General features: G+C 36.4%; 2 protein-coding genes across 2 annotated transcripts; one reads left to right on the forward strand and one right to left on the reverse strand.

The window, feature by feature from the left end:
- Nucleotides 1–272: 272 nt before the first annotated feature.
- Nucleotides 273–6,602, forward strand: LOC149406717 (TMV resistance protein N-like). Its single transcript, XM_089608372.1, has 6 exons — nucleotides 273–802; nucleotides 2,287–2,701; nucleotides 2,866–3,576; nucleotides 3,653–3,952; nucleotides 4,057–5,217; nucleotides 5,599–6,602. The coding sequence occupies exons 1-6, from the start codon at nucleotides 333–335 to the stop codon at nucleotides 6,292–6,294; spliced, it is 3,753 nt and encodes a 1,250-aa protein (XP_089464498.1). The 5' UTR covers nucleotides 273–332; the 3' UTR covers nucleotides 6,295–6,602.
- Nucleotides 6,603–6,948: 346 nt separating this feature from the next.
- On the reverse strand, nucleotides 6,949–10,742 carry LOC149406718 (plastid movement impaired 2). The gene is made up of 2 exons (XM_089608382.1): nucleotides 10,063–10,742; nucleotides 6,949–7,480 (listed from the first exon to the last, which is right to left on the reverse strand). Exons 1-2 carry the CDS (start codon nucleotides 10,702–10,704, stop codon nucleotides 7,430–7,432), a joined length of 693 nt encoding a protein of 230 aa, XP_089464508.1. The 5' UTR covers nucleotides 10,705–10,742; the 3' UTR covers nucleotides 6,949–7,429.
- Nucleotides 10,743–15,145: the final 4,403 nt, after the last annotated feature.

Consider the following 15,145-nt stretch of genomic DNA (forward strand, 5'->3'; position numbering starts at 1 on the left):
AATAGTCCATTAAAAAATTATAAAATATTAATCCATATACTACTCGGAAAATATTTAAAATCTTTAGGGTACGACCCAATGATTATTATTATTATTATTTTTTTACACATTTGACCGTCTCAGTACATTCCAATAATTGATGGAACACGTGTTTTCTAAGCGAAAAAAAAAGTCCCAACACAAGATCATGGTTTGAAAAAATGCATATCCTCTTACGGCCAGCAATAGTCACATATACATATTATATCTAGCCAAATCACTGATTTGTGATCGGTGTTTATTCTATTTCAATCATTGTTTTCTTGTTTAACTGAGCTACTCTCTTTTCTTCCATGGCGTCTCCCAAGAAATACGACGTGTTTCTCAGTTTCAGAGGCGAAGATACGCGCGACGGTATCACAAGCCATATCTACAGAGCTTTAGATTGCAAGAAAATCAAAACCTACATCGACGACAAGTGCCTGGAGAGAGGCGATGAGATCACGCCGGCGCTTTTGGCGGCCATTGAAGGATCGAGGATCTCCGTGGTAGTCTTCTCCGAAGACTACGCTTCGTCGTCGTGGTGTCTGAGCGAGCTTGTTCACATACACAAATGTCGCCGGGACTTGGGTCAGATCGTTTTGCCAATTTTCTTCGAAGTAGATCCATCGCATGTACGGAAACAGGATCGAGGAAGTTACAGAGACTCTTTCAATAGACACGAAAGGAATCACAAACACACGGCGGAGACGATAAAAGAGTGGAGGTCTGCTTTGAAAGCATCGGCGGATCTATCGGGGTTGCATTATTTACGATCCAACAGGTTAGCGATATTCAGGTTCATATATATATATATATATATATATATATATATATATATATATATATATATATGTGGCTATTAAATTTCCATGGATTTAGTTTACATCTTCTTTCCTGTTTTAGATCAGTTTCAGTATTAGCTAGTTATACAATATCACCATCTCCAACTCACACCATTTTAGTGCCCGAAGTAACACATTTGGTGCGAGTTTTATTCCAACCCACACCATATTTTGCACCAAAATGATGCAACCATATTTTGTGCAACACTATTCATTATCACCATTTTGATGCAACAAAATTATTAATTATAAATTCATCCTCAAATAAAATATATTTATAATTTTAAACCAATTTAAATAATTTATGAAAATATATAACATTAATTTAACACCAATTGCCTATCAAATAAAATAAACACCAATATACTAAAAATCATAAAAGTACAATCTCAATAAAAATTATACTTGCCACACACGACATAATGGAAAAAATACAAGTGCATACATAAGCAAATAAAAATTACAAATTACATGTGTTTGTGTTTTTGTGTGATTTATTTTTATGTGTGTATTTCTTTTGATTAGTTTATTTTATATATTTAATTTTACCAATGAAATGTAATGTATTTATGTAATCTTTATTCTATAAATGTTATCCCACTATGTTTATTTTTTTAGGGTGATTTTTTATATATTCATTTTGTAGTATTAACATAATGCTTAATAATACTGTGAATTAATTTGATACGTTGATACAAAAAAATAATATACTATTTAATAAGCTTATTATTGACATAATAAATTAATAGAAGGGTTAATTTGTAATTGATACGAAGTAATATGAAAAAGTATAAAAATATAATATTTTTTTTGGTGTGATATTTGATAATGTGAGTTGGAGATAAAAATACTTTGATGTGACAATTGCACTATTTTCGTGTTATTTGTTGGAGATGGTCTAAATATGTCAATTTTTTTTAACTCCAACAATTTTAATTCTAATATTTGATAATCACAAGGTTTAAGATTTTGGAATTTGTAAAACAGGACAAATACAGTTATTGGATCAAAGGGAGCACAAATGTATTGACTTGATGATTTAGCATGAGAGTCCCTTGGCTCTCCCTGTCAAGAAATTGAAAAAAAACACAAACTCCTAATACCCCTACACATATTCCCCTTACAAAAATAACTTAACTAGCTGATATAAACAACTAATTCGCTGCTATAACTCACTCGTCTGGGTTTGAGATGGTCTTCCGGTTCTTCTTCTTTTTCCTTCGGGCGTTGGTGAACCGGATCATACATTTCTGTAAAGATCCAACTAGTATGTTAAATTATCATGTGGTGAGTTATAAGCTGTGTCAAATCATAGTTTTGGAAGATTTTATTAGGGATTTCCCTTCATTTCATTAACTTCTTTGGTGATGTAACTAAAAACACAGCTAATCACACGACTGATAATTCAGCCTTTCTTGTGTAGGGCCGAGTCAGCGCTAGTCGACGACCTTGTGAATGCCATTATGAATACGTTGAACAGACCTGCGATGCCTGTTGAAATTGATCATTTTGACAGCCTCATCGGAATGGGAAATCACTTCAGGAAAATCAAATCTTTAGTGATGTCCGGATCGCCAGGACTTCAAATCGTAGGAATTTGGGGAATGCCCGGTGTGGGCAAGACAACCATTGCTGAGGCAGTGTGGTCTCGGCTTTCTCGCGAATTTGAGGGTTACTACTTCCTGAAAAATGTCAGAGAATCGTCGGAGAAACACGGGTTAGAGAGTTTGCGAGACGGGCTTATTGCTAGGTTACTAGGGGATGAGAAGTTAGATTCCGGATCATTCCCTCCGAGTCCGATAACGGACCATGCCAAAGAGAGGCTCCTTCGGAGTAAGGTATTACTTAGACTGATATTATGAATTATAAGAGTCTGGTATTTACAGATACGCGTACCAACATAGTCTCTCGTGAGATACCTATAAAGTAAAATGCTTGACTTTCCAAAAATGAAAAAAAAAACTAGTAACAAGAAGAACTAATTCTAATGATTCTCTGATAGGTTCTGCTTGTTCTGGATGACGTAAGCGATAAAAGACAGTTGGAATATTTAGTTGGCGATCACATAGGAAATGGAAGCCGAGTTATCGTAACAACTAGAGACGAAGGAGTGCTTCGGGGGACCAACATTGTGAGCGCGTCTTTTGAAAAATACGAGGTGGAGGTCTTGAGATTTGAAGAAGCCCTTGAGCTCTTTAGTTTGACGGCTTTCAGAGAGAAATCACCTCCGGTGAATTACGAGGATTTATCGAAGCAGGTAGTCAAGTACGTCGGAAGTAATCCGTTGGCCATAAAGGTTTTTGGGTCGCACCTTCGCTCTCTCCGCAATCCGTGCAGAGACAACTGGGAAATGGAATTGGACAAGCTCAAGGAGTGTTCCCATGATGATATCTTGAAGACACTGAGAATAAGCTATGATGCGCTTGGCGAAACCGAGCAGAAGATCTTTCTCGACATCGCGTTTTGCTTCAAGGGAATGCAAAGAGAATTTGTGCAAAGCATACTAAATGGGTGTGACTTCTTTGCGACTACAGGAATAGATTACCTCATTGACAAGTCTCTGATAACCTTAGATGCTAACGACATGCTTAACATGCATGATCTTATGCAACAATTGGGTTGGCAGATCGTACGTCGGGAGTCCCAAGAACCCGGAAACCGTAGTAGGCTTTGGATTGCTAAGGATGTGTATCATGTCTTAGAAAACGACACTGTAAGGGCTGCTAATTTCTTGGTTTTCTTCAATAACAAAAAAAAAGAGTATAATAAGCTTTGTGAATTTTTTTCAGGGGAGTGCTCTAATTGAAGGAATATTTTTAGAAACCTCAAAATTCGACGAATTTCTACACCTGAAATCAAGAGTGTTTCAAAGCATGATGAACTTAAGGCTGCTTATAATTAATGGTAGTCGCCGCAATGGAGCTCCTAAACTGAAAGTAGAGCCACTCGAATGTTTTCCAAAGTCACTTAGATATCTTGTGTGGGAGGAATACCCTCTAAAATCTTTACCTTCGGGCTTTAGTCCACGTTATCTTGTAGTAATAAAATTGATCCAATCTCAACTTGAGCAACTTTGGCCCGGAACACAGGTTTGTGATAAAAGACGAATAAAAATTTCTCTGTATCAGAGTTTATTGGTATACCACTCTCTATTTACAGTACTCATTAATTTATTTTTTATTTTTTGTAACAGAAGCTAGACCACCTTAAAGCTATTGATCTCAGTTATTCCGCCAATCTCTCTCAACTTCCCAATCTCTCTTGTGCGCAAAATCTCGAGACAATAATTCTCAACAACTGCACAAGCTTGTTGCAAGTTCCATGGGACGTTTTCGGAAAGCTCAACAGGCTTTCACATCTTGATCTGAGTCATTGCAAGAAGCTCAGCAGTTTCCCCGAGAGTATCGATTCGAGAGGACTCAAAACTCTTCGGTTGCGTGGTTGCCCTAAACTCAAGATTGTGCCGCGGATAGCGAGCGCCAGTCTTGTGACCTTGGATTTATCTTCGACTGGGATAGAAAACGTGCCTTCGTCTATTGGTTACATAAAAACTATCTCTCAGCTGTTCATCCACGGCTGTAAAAGCCTCGTGAGTATCCCCCAAAGCATATCTCAACTAAACCTGAAAACCTTCGATCTATCCGACTGCCCATCCCTTGAAGATTTTCCAGAGTTTCTGAGAAACGTCGAGAAGTTGTATATGAGCCATTCAGCACTGAAAGAAGTTCCCTCGTTGTCGATCGTTGGTTGGTCTCTTCTTCGGAGAATCTCGTTTCGTTGCAGCAAAAGGCTGGAGAGCTTGCCGGGGAGCCTCTTTAATCTGGCGTCTCTCTTTTCTCTTGATTTGAGCCATTGTTCCGCATTGATGAAGCTTCCAGAGATCTCAGAAACAAACACTAATCTTAAATATTTTTATATGGACGAAACAGGGATTGTGCGCCTTCCTTCGTCGATAGGGAATCTGACAAATCTCGAGTGGCTCTCACTGAGGAAGTGCACAAATCTCAAATCTGTGGACAATGTAAGTGGTTCTCAGTTGAGATTTCTCTCCCTGTGGGGTTGTGGGAAAATTCAAAGTATATCGGAGCTTCCGATCACTCTCAATTACCTCAATGCAGAGGGATGTAGATCCCTAGAGAAGGTGGTGCTCGTTCCATCCGAACAAGGACTATCCGAAAAGAAAAGAAAGAGATTCTGGAATCTTTCTCGCAAAGTCACGTTTGGCACCTTCAATTTTTTACTGTTTGGCGATTGTTTCCGTTTGAATCAGCGCTCACAAGACAACTTAATAACCGTATTCCAGCGCAAAGTTTTGCATATGGCATCGCATTACTACACAGCAGCCAAATGCGAGGTAACCGCCGCCTTTTTTTTTTCTTCTTCTACCTGATAGTCATTTGTTTAGATTGATGCACAAGATTGTACAATTTATAGTATAAATAAGAAACATTTGAATATTGAAGTGTACTCTAAATTATAGTGAATATAGGGTGATTTGATGTCTTTTTATCATCACTTTATTCAATTTCATGCATCAACCATGCATTCATTTATGTCTATAGCTTAAAATCATTATCAGTTCATAGATTGCGAAAAAAAAAAAATAGTTTGGTAACTAAATTAACAACAATTAGAGTTTAGGTGCCTAAATGTAAATATTCATATAGTTTAAGGGCCAAAACTGCCAATTTTTCCAAACAATTATTTTGGTAATAAGCTTAAATATTTCATCCAGGTCAAAACACCCCTTGCGGTAACGGTGTGCTTCCCGGGAAGTAGAATTCCATACTGGTTCGATCTCTGTAGCAAAGATTCCGGAAGCTCGTCGAGCTCGTTGACGATTCCGCTCCCAGAAGACGGGGATATACTGGGGTTTGCATTGTGCACCGTCGCTCGTGGACCGCTCAGATTGAACACGGATTATTTCTGTGAAATCGAGTTCAAAGAAAAAGGCGAAGCTGGACCCGAAACCTCCACTGTCTGCACGGCTTTAGCTGGACCGATAAGTACCATGGGGATCCGGACTTCTTTACGGGGTCATGTGGTGATGTGGTACAATCACTGGGACTACAATCACCTCAATGGCCGCGCCGTAGAGGCTTCGTTCAGGTTCTCGGTGGGCGTGCGCAGAAACTACCCCGCGTCCTGTTCCGCGCCAGTAAAGTGCGGGGTCCACATCGTGCGCTCCAAGGACTTAAAGGATCTTGATCTGATCGACGACGCTGAGATATGTTGCTCCTCCTCTGACGACGAGATCGGTCGCTCCTCCGATGCATATCTGCTTGAATCGAACGGGATGATGATTGTAGACCACAGCACTCAGAATGATGGTGAAAATTCAAGGTCAAGTGCGTGGCAACTGGTTTGTTCAATTTTACGGTGTTGCTCTCCCAAGGAAAAAACAACATGCGAAGCACCTTCGGAACACTAGCTTACTGTTGCCTTTGTTGTGCTCCAAAAGAGAGCAAAACGTTTCTCAAGAGAGACTGACTGAAAACAGTTTTACCTGATTGTAAGATCTAAAAATTTTAAACAGATTCTTTATAGTCTCTTCTTGAATTACCAAGTGACATGCCACACATTGAAACTAGTTGATACGGGGTACGGCTTCTTCGAGGGACGTTTCGCTACATTATTCTAAACGTGGACGGACGTGTATTGGATTTTTCACTCATTATTCATCTACAAGAGTTCAACTCGATGACCATCGTTAAGTTATGCAAAGAAAAAAAAAAACAAGGTTCAACTCTAGTGTGATGAGATTGAGCAACAATGATATCAGATATTTTGAAAAAATTTCTGTAAAGGAATTCATGATACACTAGTCTCTCGATCAACCCGTAGCCCTCATTTTCTATTCAATCTAAATTTTCTTATGTACCATTGTCTTTGCTTAATATGTGTTTACTATTTTAATTCAACAGAAGATATATATATATATATATATATATATATATATATATATATATATATATATAATTCTTAAACGGCATCGATCAGCTTGAATCCAAGGGGATGATGAACGATTAGCGAGAGTTCAAGCTGAATGATATGAAAACTGGTTTGCTGAGCTAGAAGTACTGCCACTTTATTTAATTGAAAAACCAATTAAATACAAAGAACAAAATCACACCCGCTGATTTATAGTTTACTACAAAAACAGGCTTTAGAAGCGATATTTGTTTAGAAGCTACAAATATCGCTTCAAAAATCCGCTTCTAAAGTTACCTATGATGTTAAAATTATATGATATGTGGTTTAGTTGTCGACTTTGATGAATTATCATGTACATACATCATATTATGAATAATACAAAAACTGTTGGCGAGTCACATATTTATATTAGTATTACTAACTTATCCAAAAATATTAAATTTCTTTTATATGTATTATGTGTATATATATAGTGATGTAAAATGCGAGTAGGAATAAAAAAAAAAAAACTTTTCTAAAGATTATATACAAAAGTAGTACACCGAAAAGAAATATCCCCGTTTTGCCGTTAATTGACTTGATTGTTTTTCCCTGAGAACTGCTTTTCCGTCTGAAAGCTACGACGAAGCTTCTTATGCCAAACGAATTTCCCCATCTTCAACGGGAAGGAAACTCACTCTTTTCTATAAAATAAAATGAAAAAAAATCCCGTTAGAAGACGAGTTTAAATTCCATAGACAAAGTTGTATTCCATTTATAAAGCTACTGTATGATTTTGACTCAAACTTAACTAAATTAGGTAAGGTACTGTTTATTTTATCAAATCATTTTTAATCTATTGCAATTAACTACTAAATCAACGCTTACAAAGAAAAAAAATACAGATGTCATGTCATAGCAAATAGTATATATATAAACGAAAAAAAGGAGTCATTGTCCATCACCCAAAAACTTCATTTTATAAGTGATAAAAAAATGAGTACCGTCAGCTTAAAACAAATATGCATGTGAAGTGATACGAACACATGTCAGCAAAAAGAAGAAAAAGAAAAAACACAAAAAACATAAAACATAAAACAAAGAAAATAGGGACTAATATGGCAGTTGAGTTTAGGAACTTAGTAAGCAGGGAACGTTGACCGCGACTTGGTGAACGGAAAATCTTTGCCCATGTCACTTTGTTAATTAACAGCTATAAACGAGGCAGATTTTGCGGGATCAATGTTCATGAAAAGTCGGGTGATTTTAATTAAGTATTATAACTATTTACATTTGCCTATTCAAGTCAAGGTTTTGTTTTGGCTGGGAGAAGCGGTAAAATTAGCGACACGTCATCACTGTTGGTGCTTCCCGCTATTAGTTGCTAAAAAAACTATTGATTATTTTTTATCATGTAAAAAAAAAAAAAAAAAAAAACCCCGAAACTTCACGCATAATGATTTTTCCTTTGATTCAATTAAATTTTTTAGTTATTTTTCTCATTATTCAACGCTTTTTGATGATATGTCAAACACATTGTGACCGCGTTTTTTTTTGTTTGATTTTCCTTCGTTCTTAAACCGGTTTTTTTAGCTAGACTTTTCCATCTTATTTTGGCTTTTTTTCTAGCCCAAGACTCCGTCATTTTTAATGGCTTATTTTGTTTCGTAAATGTCAGTTATTTTTGGAGAAGTTAGTGCAAGCTTACATCCTCAGTTCACCCATGGATTATAAAAGACTAATAGAAAACATCTGAATAATAGGAAACCTACTAGATATAGAAAATAATATAAAAAAATTGTAAATTTTAACCTTTTCGTTACATAGATCCAAAATAAATTAAGAGCAGGTCGACGACTTCAACAATAGAAAAATGAAAACAAGTTCCCTAAATTAATATCCCCTGTTCGAATATCATCATAATTTTCTTTTTAATTTTCCATTTGTTTATTTTCATTTCCCTTGTTTTGAGGTTATGGTGACCCTCTACGAAATTGTTTGATTGTCACATTTCAACTATCAATGGAAATGGAATCATAGAGAACTATAAAATTGGCGCTGATTTCTTATTCACAAACGGTTGGAAGAAGATGGTTGACAAACTGCTATACATTGTCTAATCCATAGTTAGTAGTTGGTGAATGCTTGGATTGGTTTTTTTTTTTTTTTTTTTGCTTGAAATTTTTTGGATTTGTTGAAGTCATTGAGAATTCAAATAAAAGTAGGTAAAAGACCACTTAAATGTCATGTATTAGGTTTTCAATGGCGCCTTATTAAAATTTTAAAGTTGAATATATTATTTTATTTACTTAGCAAATCCTTGACTTTGGAAATCAAACGACGGCTATTATGTAGGTGTATGTTGCCTATATCGTTAAAGCTTATGCTTTGATTTTTTTAACTTAGGGAATGTATTACTTGATAACTAATGGATATATTGGGTTTAGTATTATGTACTCTACGAGTTCTTAGTTGACTAATTAACACAATAAAACTTTCTACGTTACTCACATATAAGAGAAAGAAAAAAAAAAGAAGAGAAGACAATGTTATTTCAATTTTAATATATAATATACTATTATATATTGAGTCAGACACGCGTATAAATATTATATTAAGTATACGCTAAGCAATAATATTGCATGGTAACAGAAGATTTAATCATATAAAATTATTAAATAAAGTTTGATTTACTCAACAGATCAAAAGCATTTGGATATAAATATATTCTATATCCAATTTGGTAATATATATAATATAACGAGCAATCGCCTGATAATGGGAATGATTTGGTGTTTAAAAATTGGCTGAACTATTATAAATGGATTTACACCTATAGAAAAAAAATACTTGACAGTGGATTTCTTCAATGTCAAATTATGGCTAATAGATAATACTGTTTAAAAAATTATTCGGGGATAGCATAGGACAGGTGTGCATTATTAGGACAAGTATTTTTCTTACGTAAACAAAATACTTATTATAATCTTGACTTGTAGTAATTATGATTGGAAACCCATAATTACTACATTTCCAATCAATTAGAATGTTTCAAGCAAAAATAAAAATAAAAAAATCAAATTAGATATACATATATATTTTTTAACATACAATTGACACTTATAGTTTATCATAAAATGACGCTTTCAATAAGAATTTTGGTTTTTTTTTTTAATATTATGTTAAAACACCAACACATATACGCACGTAACTCCAAACGAACACCGCGATTACCGGAAAGTAAAATCATAAATAAACAAAATATATTATTCAAAGAGATACACACCTGGCGAGCCTTGTGATTTTCCGCCGCCGTGGATCTGCCGGATATCCACGCGTCGTCGCGCCGTAGCGAGACGCTTCCTCTCTCCGCCACGTCAGCAGAGCTTCGATTCCTCATGTAAATCCCGATGATCTTGTCAGCCACCTCGTTCTCGTCCCTGCTCTCCTCGACCAGCTTCACCATTTGGGCTTTCGGAATCCTCATCTTCACGCTCACCGGGCCGGAATTGGGCCGACCCGAATCCGCGGGCCCGATACCAGATTCCCGGCCCGAAATCGGCGCCCGAGCGAACGTCATGTCCGAAGCGGAGCGACGCGAGAGCATGAGACACTCGAGCCGGTCCTTGGCGCTCATGGTTATCCCCGATTGGACGCGCCGCGACGAGGTTATCTTCCTGTCGTGGTCCGCGAAGTAGGGGATCTCCACCAGGAAGTAGATTCTCTTGTGGTCGAGGCTTTGCTGGGGCTCCAACGGCCTGGCTCTGATCCCGAAGTGCTTCACGGCCTCCGAGTCCAGGATGACGTGTCCCGGGAGTCCCTTCGTGACGTCACCAGCTCTCAGTGGGACCCGCAGCTTCATCGTCTCGCCGTTGGCTTTCATCACTTTTACTCTCTTCTTTCTCGACCCTGCAATGCTGTTTCCCATTTTTCTCTCACGGGGTTTGTTATGTGATTCTGAATAATGGAGTTAATGAATGTGTGTTTTTATATACCGTTTTGTTTTGAATATAAATAATTTGTTAATGTGTCAATTCTATGTGTGGTGGTGTGAAATTGACTGGAGCCATGTAGATTCCTCGTGAGTGGATTTGGCATATCTATAATCTATTTTATGCGATAGTGGGAACGTAGAGTTGAATTAATTGGGATTTGGGACGCTGTTCGATTTGAAGGGTAAAAGTTAAATATGTACACTGTTTTTGATGTACCTTTTTGGCGGGGTTGGTCGTTTTGATCCAGTTTTTGCAACACGTTAAGTTATATTTTATTTATCCAAAAGCTAGTACGATCAGCACTTGTAATTATATATATTAATGAATTCTTCAAATTACTATATTTTAAAATTAACGAAGTCCTCTAAAATGGCCTACAATATATTTCAAATTTTGGCGTTTAAGCGCATGTGACTCCGGAAATTATGTGATAGCTGCGGGTTTGTCTTTAATTTTCTTTTTCCTGTCACATCATTAAATATTTTATATTTTACATATAAATCTTATGTTAACTTCCATTTCATCAGGAACAAAAAAAAATCATTAAGTAAAATTTCCGTCTTCAATTAAGGAGCAACCTATTATTAAACAAATGATTCTAGAACTTAACATACAACTACAAGTATCGTATTTGATTATCAAATATATATATCACTAATAAATTGGCTAAAGAATAGTGTGACAATGTTGTTTCTAAGAGCGTGTGAACAATGGCCACACACCGCCATGATCAGCAGATAATAGTCTATGAATGTTCAAAATGATAAAATTGATAGCGATCAAGAAATGTCCGCTTTCTACATTGGCAATGTCCGTTTTCATGAAGCAACGACGACCTTCTCCCAAATAGTTCTAGATAACTGCTCTAAAATTCAAGCCCAATTGTCAAACACATATTACATATAGCTTGAAAGAACCCGCGCGAGGGAGGGATTCAATTTGACAGTTTTGTGATAGTGACTTTGTTGGCTATTGAGGTCAGCTTTCTCATCTTCAAAAATTCCAAATGAAAAGGCAACAAAAAAAAAAGGCCACGTTAATAAGCGGTAGAGAAACGCGACCGGGTTAACACTAGATCCGCTACATTTTTGCTTTCCACCGATAGGAAAAACACTAGATCCAACTTAACTTTGTTAAAAATACCCCAAGTCCTTGAAACTCAGCCCGATAGGAGTCTTTTGTTTGCACAATGATGCCAAGATTGTCTCCCAGCCAAAAGCGCATCATTAACATCCCAGTTTAATCGCACGGAACGACTGAGATTAAACTTCTTCAGGCGAGGTCCCAGCCATGGAACGAAGGAGACTACACTTCTCCAAGAATCCTCAAGATTTGATGGTAGAGAGATGAAGATGTGCACAGTGGCCACAAATGGCGCTTCGATTGAAATCTCTACAATGAAATGAATATAAAACGTTACTTCAAAATGCTCACTCAATGTTTTCCTTCCTTGTTCATCTAGTTGAATTATACCAATCAGAACTAGCCCACAAGCCAGTCATAAGAAAAGAAGGTTGCTTACGGATAAATAAAGACATAAAGGTCATGCAATCGGCCAAAATATATAACTATGTTTCCTTCCTTTTTTAAAACTACTAAAAACTAGAGGGCAACTGTTATACAACATAATATTTAGCTAGAAAGACCGAAAACCACAAGAGTCGGAGCAAATGAACGCTAGAGGATTAAAAAATTAGTGAGGAACAACTAGTCCATAAGATAAGCTAGTGGGACCAAAAGACTAGTAAAATGAAATAAAGCCCAAGGCCAAGAACTAATAGAATTGACTATTCACGATCTTGATTGAGGGGGAACAATACTACAAAACTGAGATTCTATAACAGTACAAAACTGTTGTAAAATGTTTCTACAACAGTTCTGTATCGTTGTAGAAGCCAGTGTTGTAGAAGCTTCTACAACGGTACGCGTATCGTTGTAGAATCTCCGACTTTATACAACAGTACGGTAGTGGTAAATCAATCGATCGAAAGCTCCTCTATCCGATGGAGGTACCTTCTTTTACTTTTTTTAGACCCGGAATGGTAAATTAGTAATTTAATTGTTCAAAAATTAAGAATAAGTCATTAGGGTCACGAGAAGAATTATATGAGTGAGTTATTTTATTTTCTTCGTAGAAAATTCTCCAAGCGTTATGCGCAATATCGGCGAGACTCAAAAGTGTGAATGTCATCAATAAGAAAGTCCAGAGATCAAAATTGTCATGGCAGAGCCACAAATAATACATTTAAGCAGATGAAACTTGTTCTTCGACCGCACGTGAAATAATATGTTTAAGTGACGACAATGATAAGGATACTTTTGATGGCAAGACGGCAGTGTGGCACTATTTCTACCCGTAAAATTATGTACAAGGCCCGTTCACACTCGAGAAGCTCAAGCGATGGAAGGACATCGGTTATTTTTCCAAGGATTTTAATATTCGGAAAATAGGCTAGAGCCTCTTTCCAGTCGAAACGCTTGTAGATAAATGTCGTTGATGATTGAAGGATACGCAAAACCACGTCGTTCATTAGCATAGTCAAACGTTTTCATCGAATTATAGATGGAGTGATCGACATTGATATAGTAACCTCAAACGACAAAGTGGTGTAGTGCTGGATCGGAAAGAGATGATCGCAAATAAAATAAATCCAAGTTACATTTTTTCCTTTGTCAGTGACCTAGTTCTCTCCTAGCATCAACAAAGCCATCACCATATCATCGAGATTCTACTGCAACCTCTTAACCAATTCCGATAACTCTCATTGTCGTAATCCACGTCTGGGGTCGATAGCATTTCGTTGATGGCTTCGACGCTGAAGTCAACATTTCTACCTTGGATTGTTATCAAATCTCCCTACGCTATCTGGTAAGTTCGCGTAAAACTCATTCATGAGGTTGACGTTCTCTTTGTGCTTGGGTGTGGCACAAAACTCGTCCAAGAATGACCTTCGATGGTGTTGTAGATTAGCCCTCCTATCTTGATGTTTCTGCTCACCTTCAATCCCCGCTCTAGGATCGGACTACGTAACGAGAGATTATCGTAGCGCTCCTCAGTGGCCTTGCTAGTAAAGATCCAGTCATTACAATCCACATCGGGTTCTGGTTGACGAGCCCGTTTGGATTGAATTTTGGTAGGTACACCTCTGGAAGATCCGAGATTGTTAGCCGCGTTGCCTGCATGATTATTGTTCGAACCATTTTCACCTAAGTGAACAAAATCATAAACAATTCAATATCAATTTCATAACAAACTTCCATTTTTTTAATGCTAATTCAAACTCAATTTAAAGAAAATATTAAACTCTCCAACCCATTCAAAATATAATTATAATACATTCTAACTCACAAGTTTAACAAATACAAACTCACAAATCAAAATTATCAACCAACTCGATTTCACATTAAAAAATTATTCGGTTTCACATTAAAAAATTATTGAATTTCACGAGCCTAACCATTCACGATTCACAGGTCTAACACATTCACGTCTAACTATTTCACAAACTAGGCATATTATCAAAACATAAACATAAACAAAACTCAACTTCAAAAAAATTATAAAACAAACTCTATAATTCGAAAATATTATCACACTAATTTCAACTTCTCATAAAAAATCAAAACAAAAGCCTATAGTTTGAGTATATCTCAGACTAATTTCAACCACAAACCTAGATTTGAAGTATATCTCACACAATTTCAACAGAAAACAAAAAAATTATAAACAAAACCCTAATTTAGATTATGAATCAAACTAATTACAAACAAAACCCTTTTTGAAAAATATTTTACAACGGTGCAAAGTAATCGTTGTAAAAAGTCTTTTCACAACGGTTATTTTGTACCGTTGTAAAAAGTCAACTTTTTACAACGTTTATTTGTACCGTTGTAGCAGTAGAAATTCCGTTGTATAATCCACAGTTTGCAGTAGTGGAAAAACCAATCAAGAACATGTACTTGACAATTATCACTATAAAATAGAAGGGACTCGCTCTCAAGTACATTTTCAAATTTATAGACTCTTCCCCGTCACACAACACCCTATCCAACATTATTTTTTTTTCACTTTCAAAGTATAACGCCTTCATCAAATTAATATATATTTTTAAAACTTTCAAGTAGATAGAGTCGGTTGCATGAGGTCCCTCGTGTAGGAGTTGTAACATTTTTTTAAGGATGAGTTAGTAACATTTTTGTTTGTCATGCTCCAAGTATTTTAATATTGATTTTCCTTGTTTATTTATTTATTTTTTTCCCCCTACTTTGACGTTCAATTGATGGCCTTCCTATCATCTTAATTCAAACCCGCATGCCCGTCTTATGCTGAGATCCAACTTCTATAGTGTCCTTAGTAGTTATTTGGGCCACTTA

Source organism: Urtica dioica, chromosome 1, assembly GCF_054948205.1.
Source record: "Urtica dioica subsp. dioica isolate 48M chromosome 1, U.dioica_male_clone48M_v1_H2, whole genome shotgun sequence".
In the NCBI taxonomy this organism is placed as follows: Eukaryota; Viridiplantae; Streptophyta; class Magnoliopsida; order Rosales; family Urticaceae; genus Urtica; species Urtica dioica.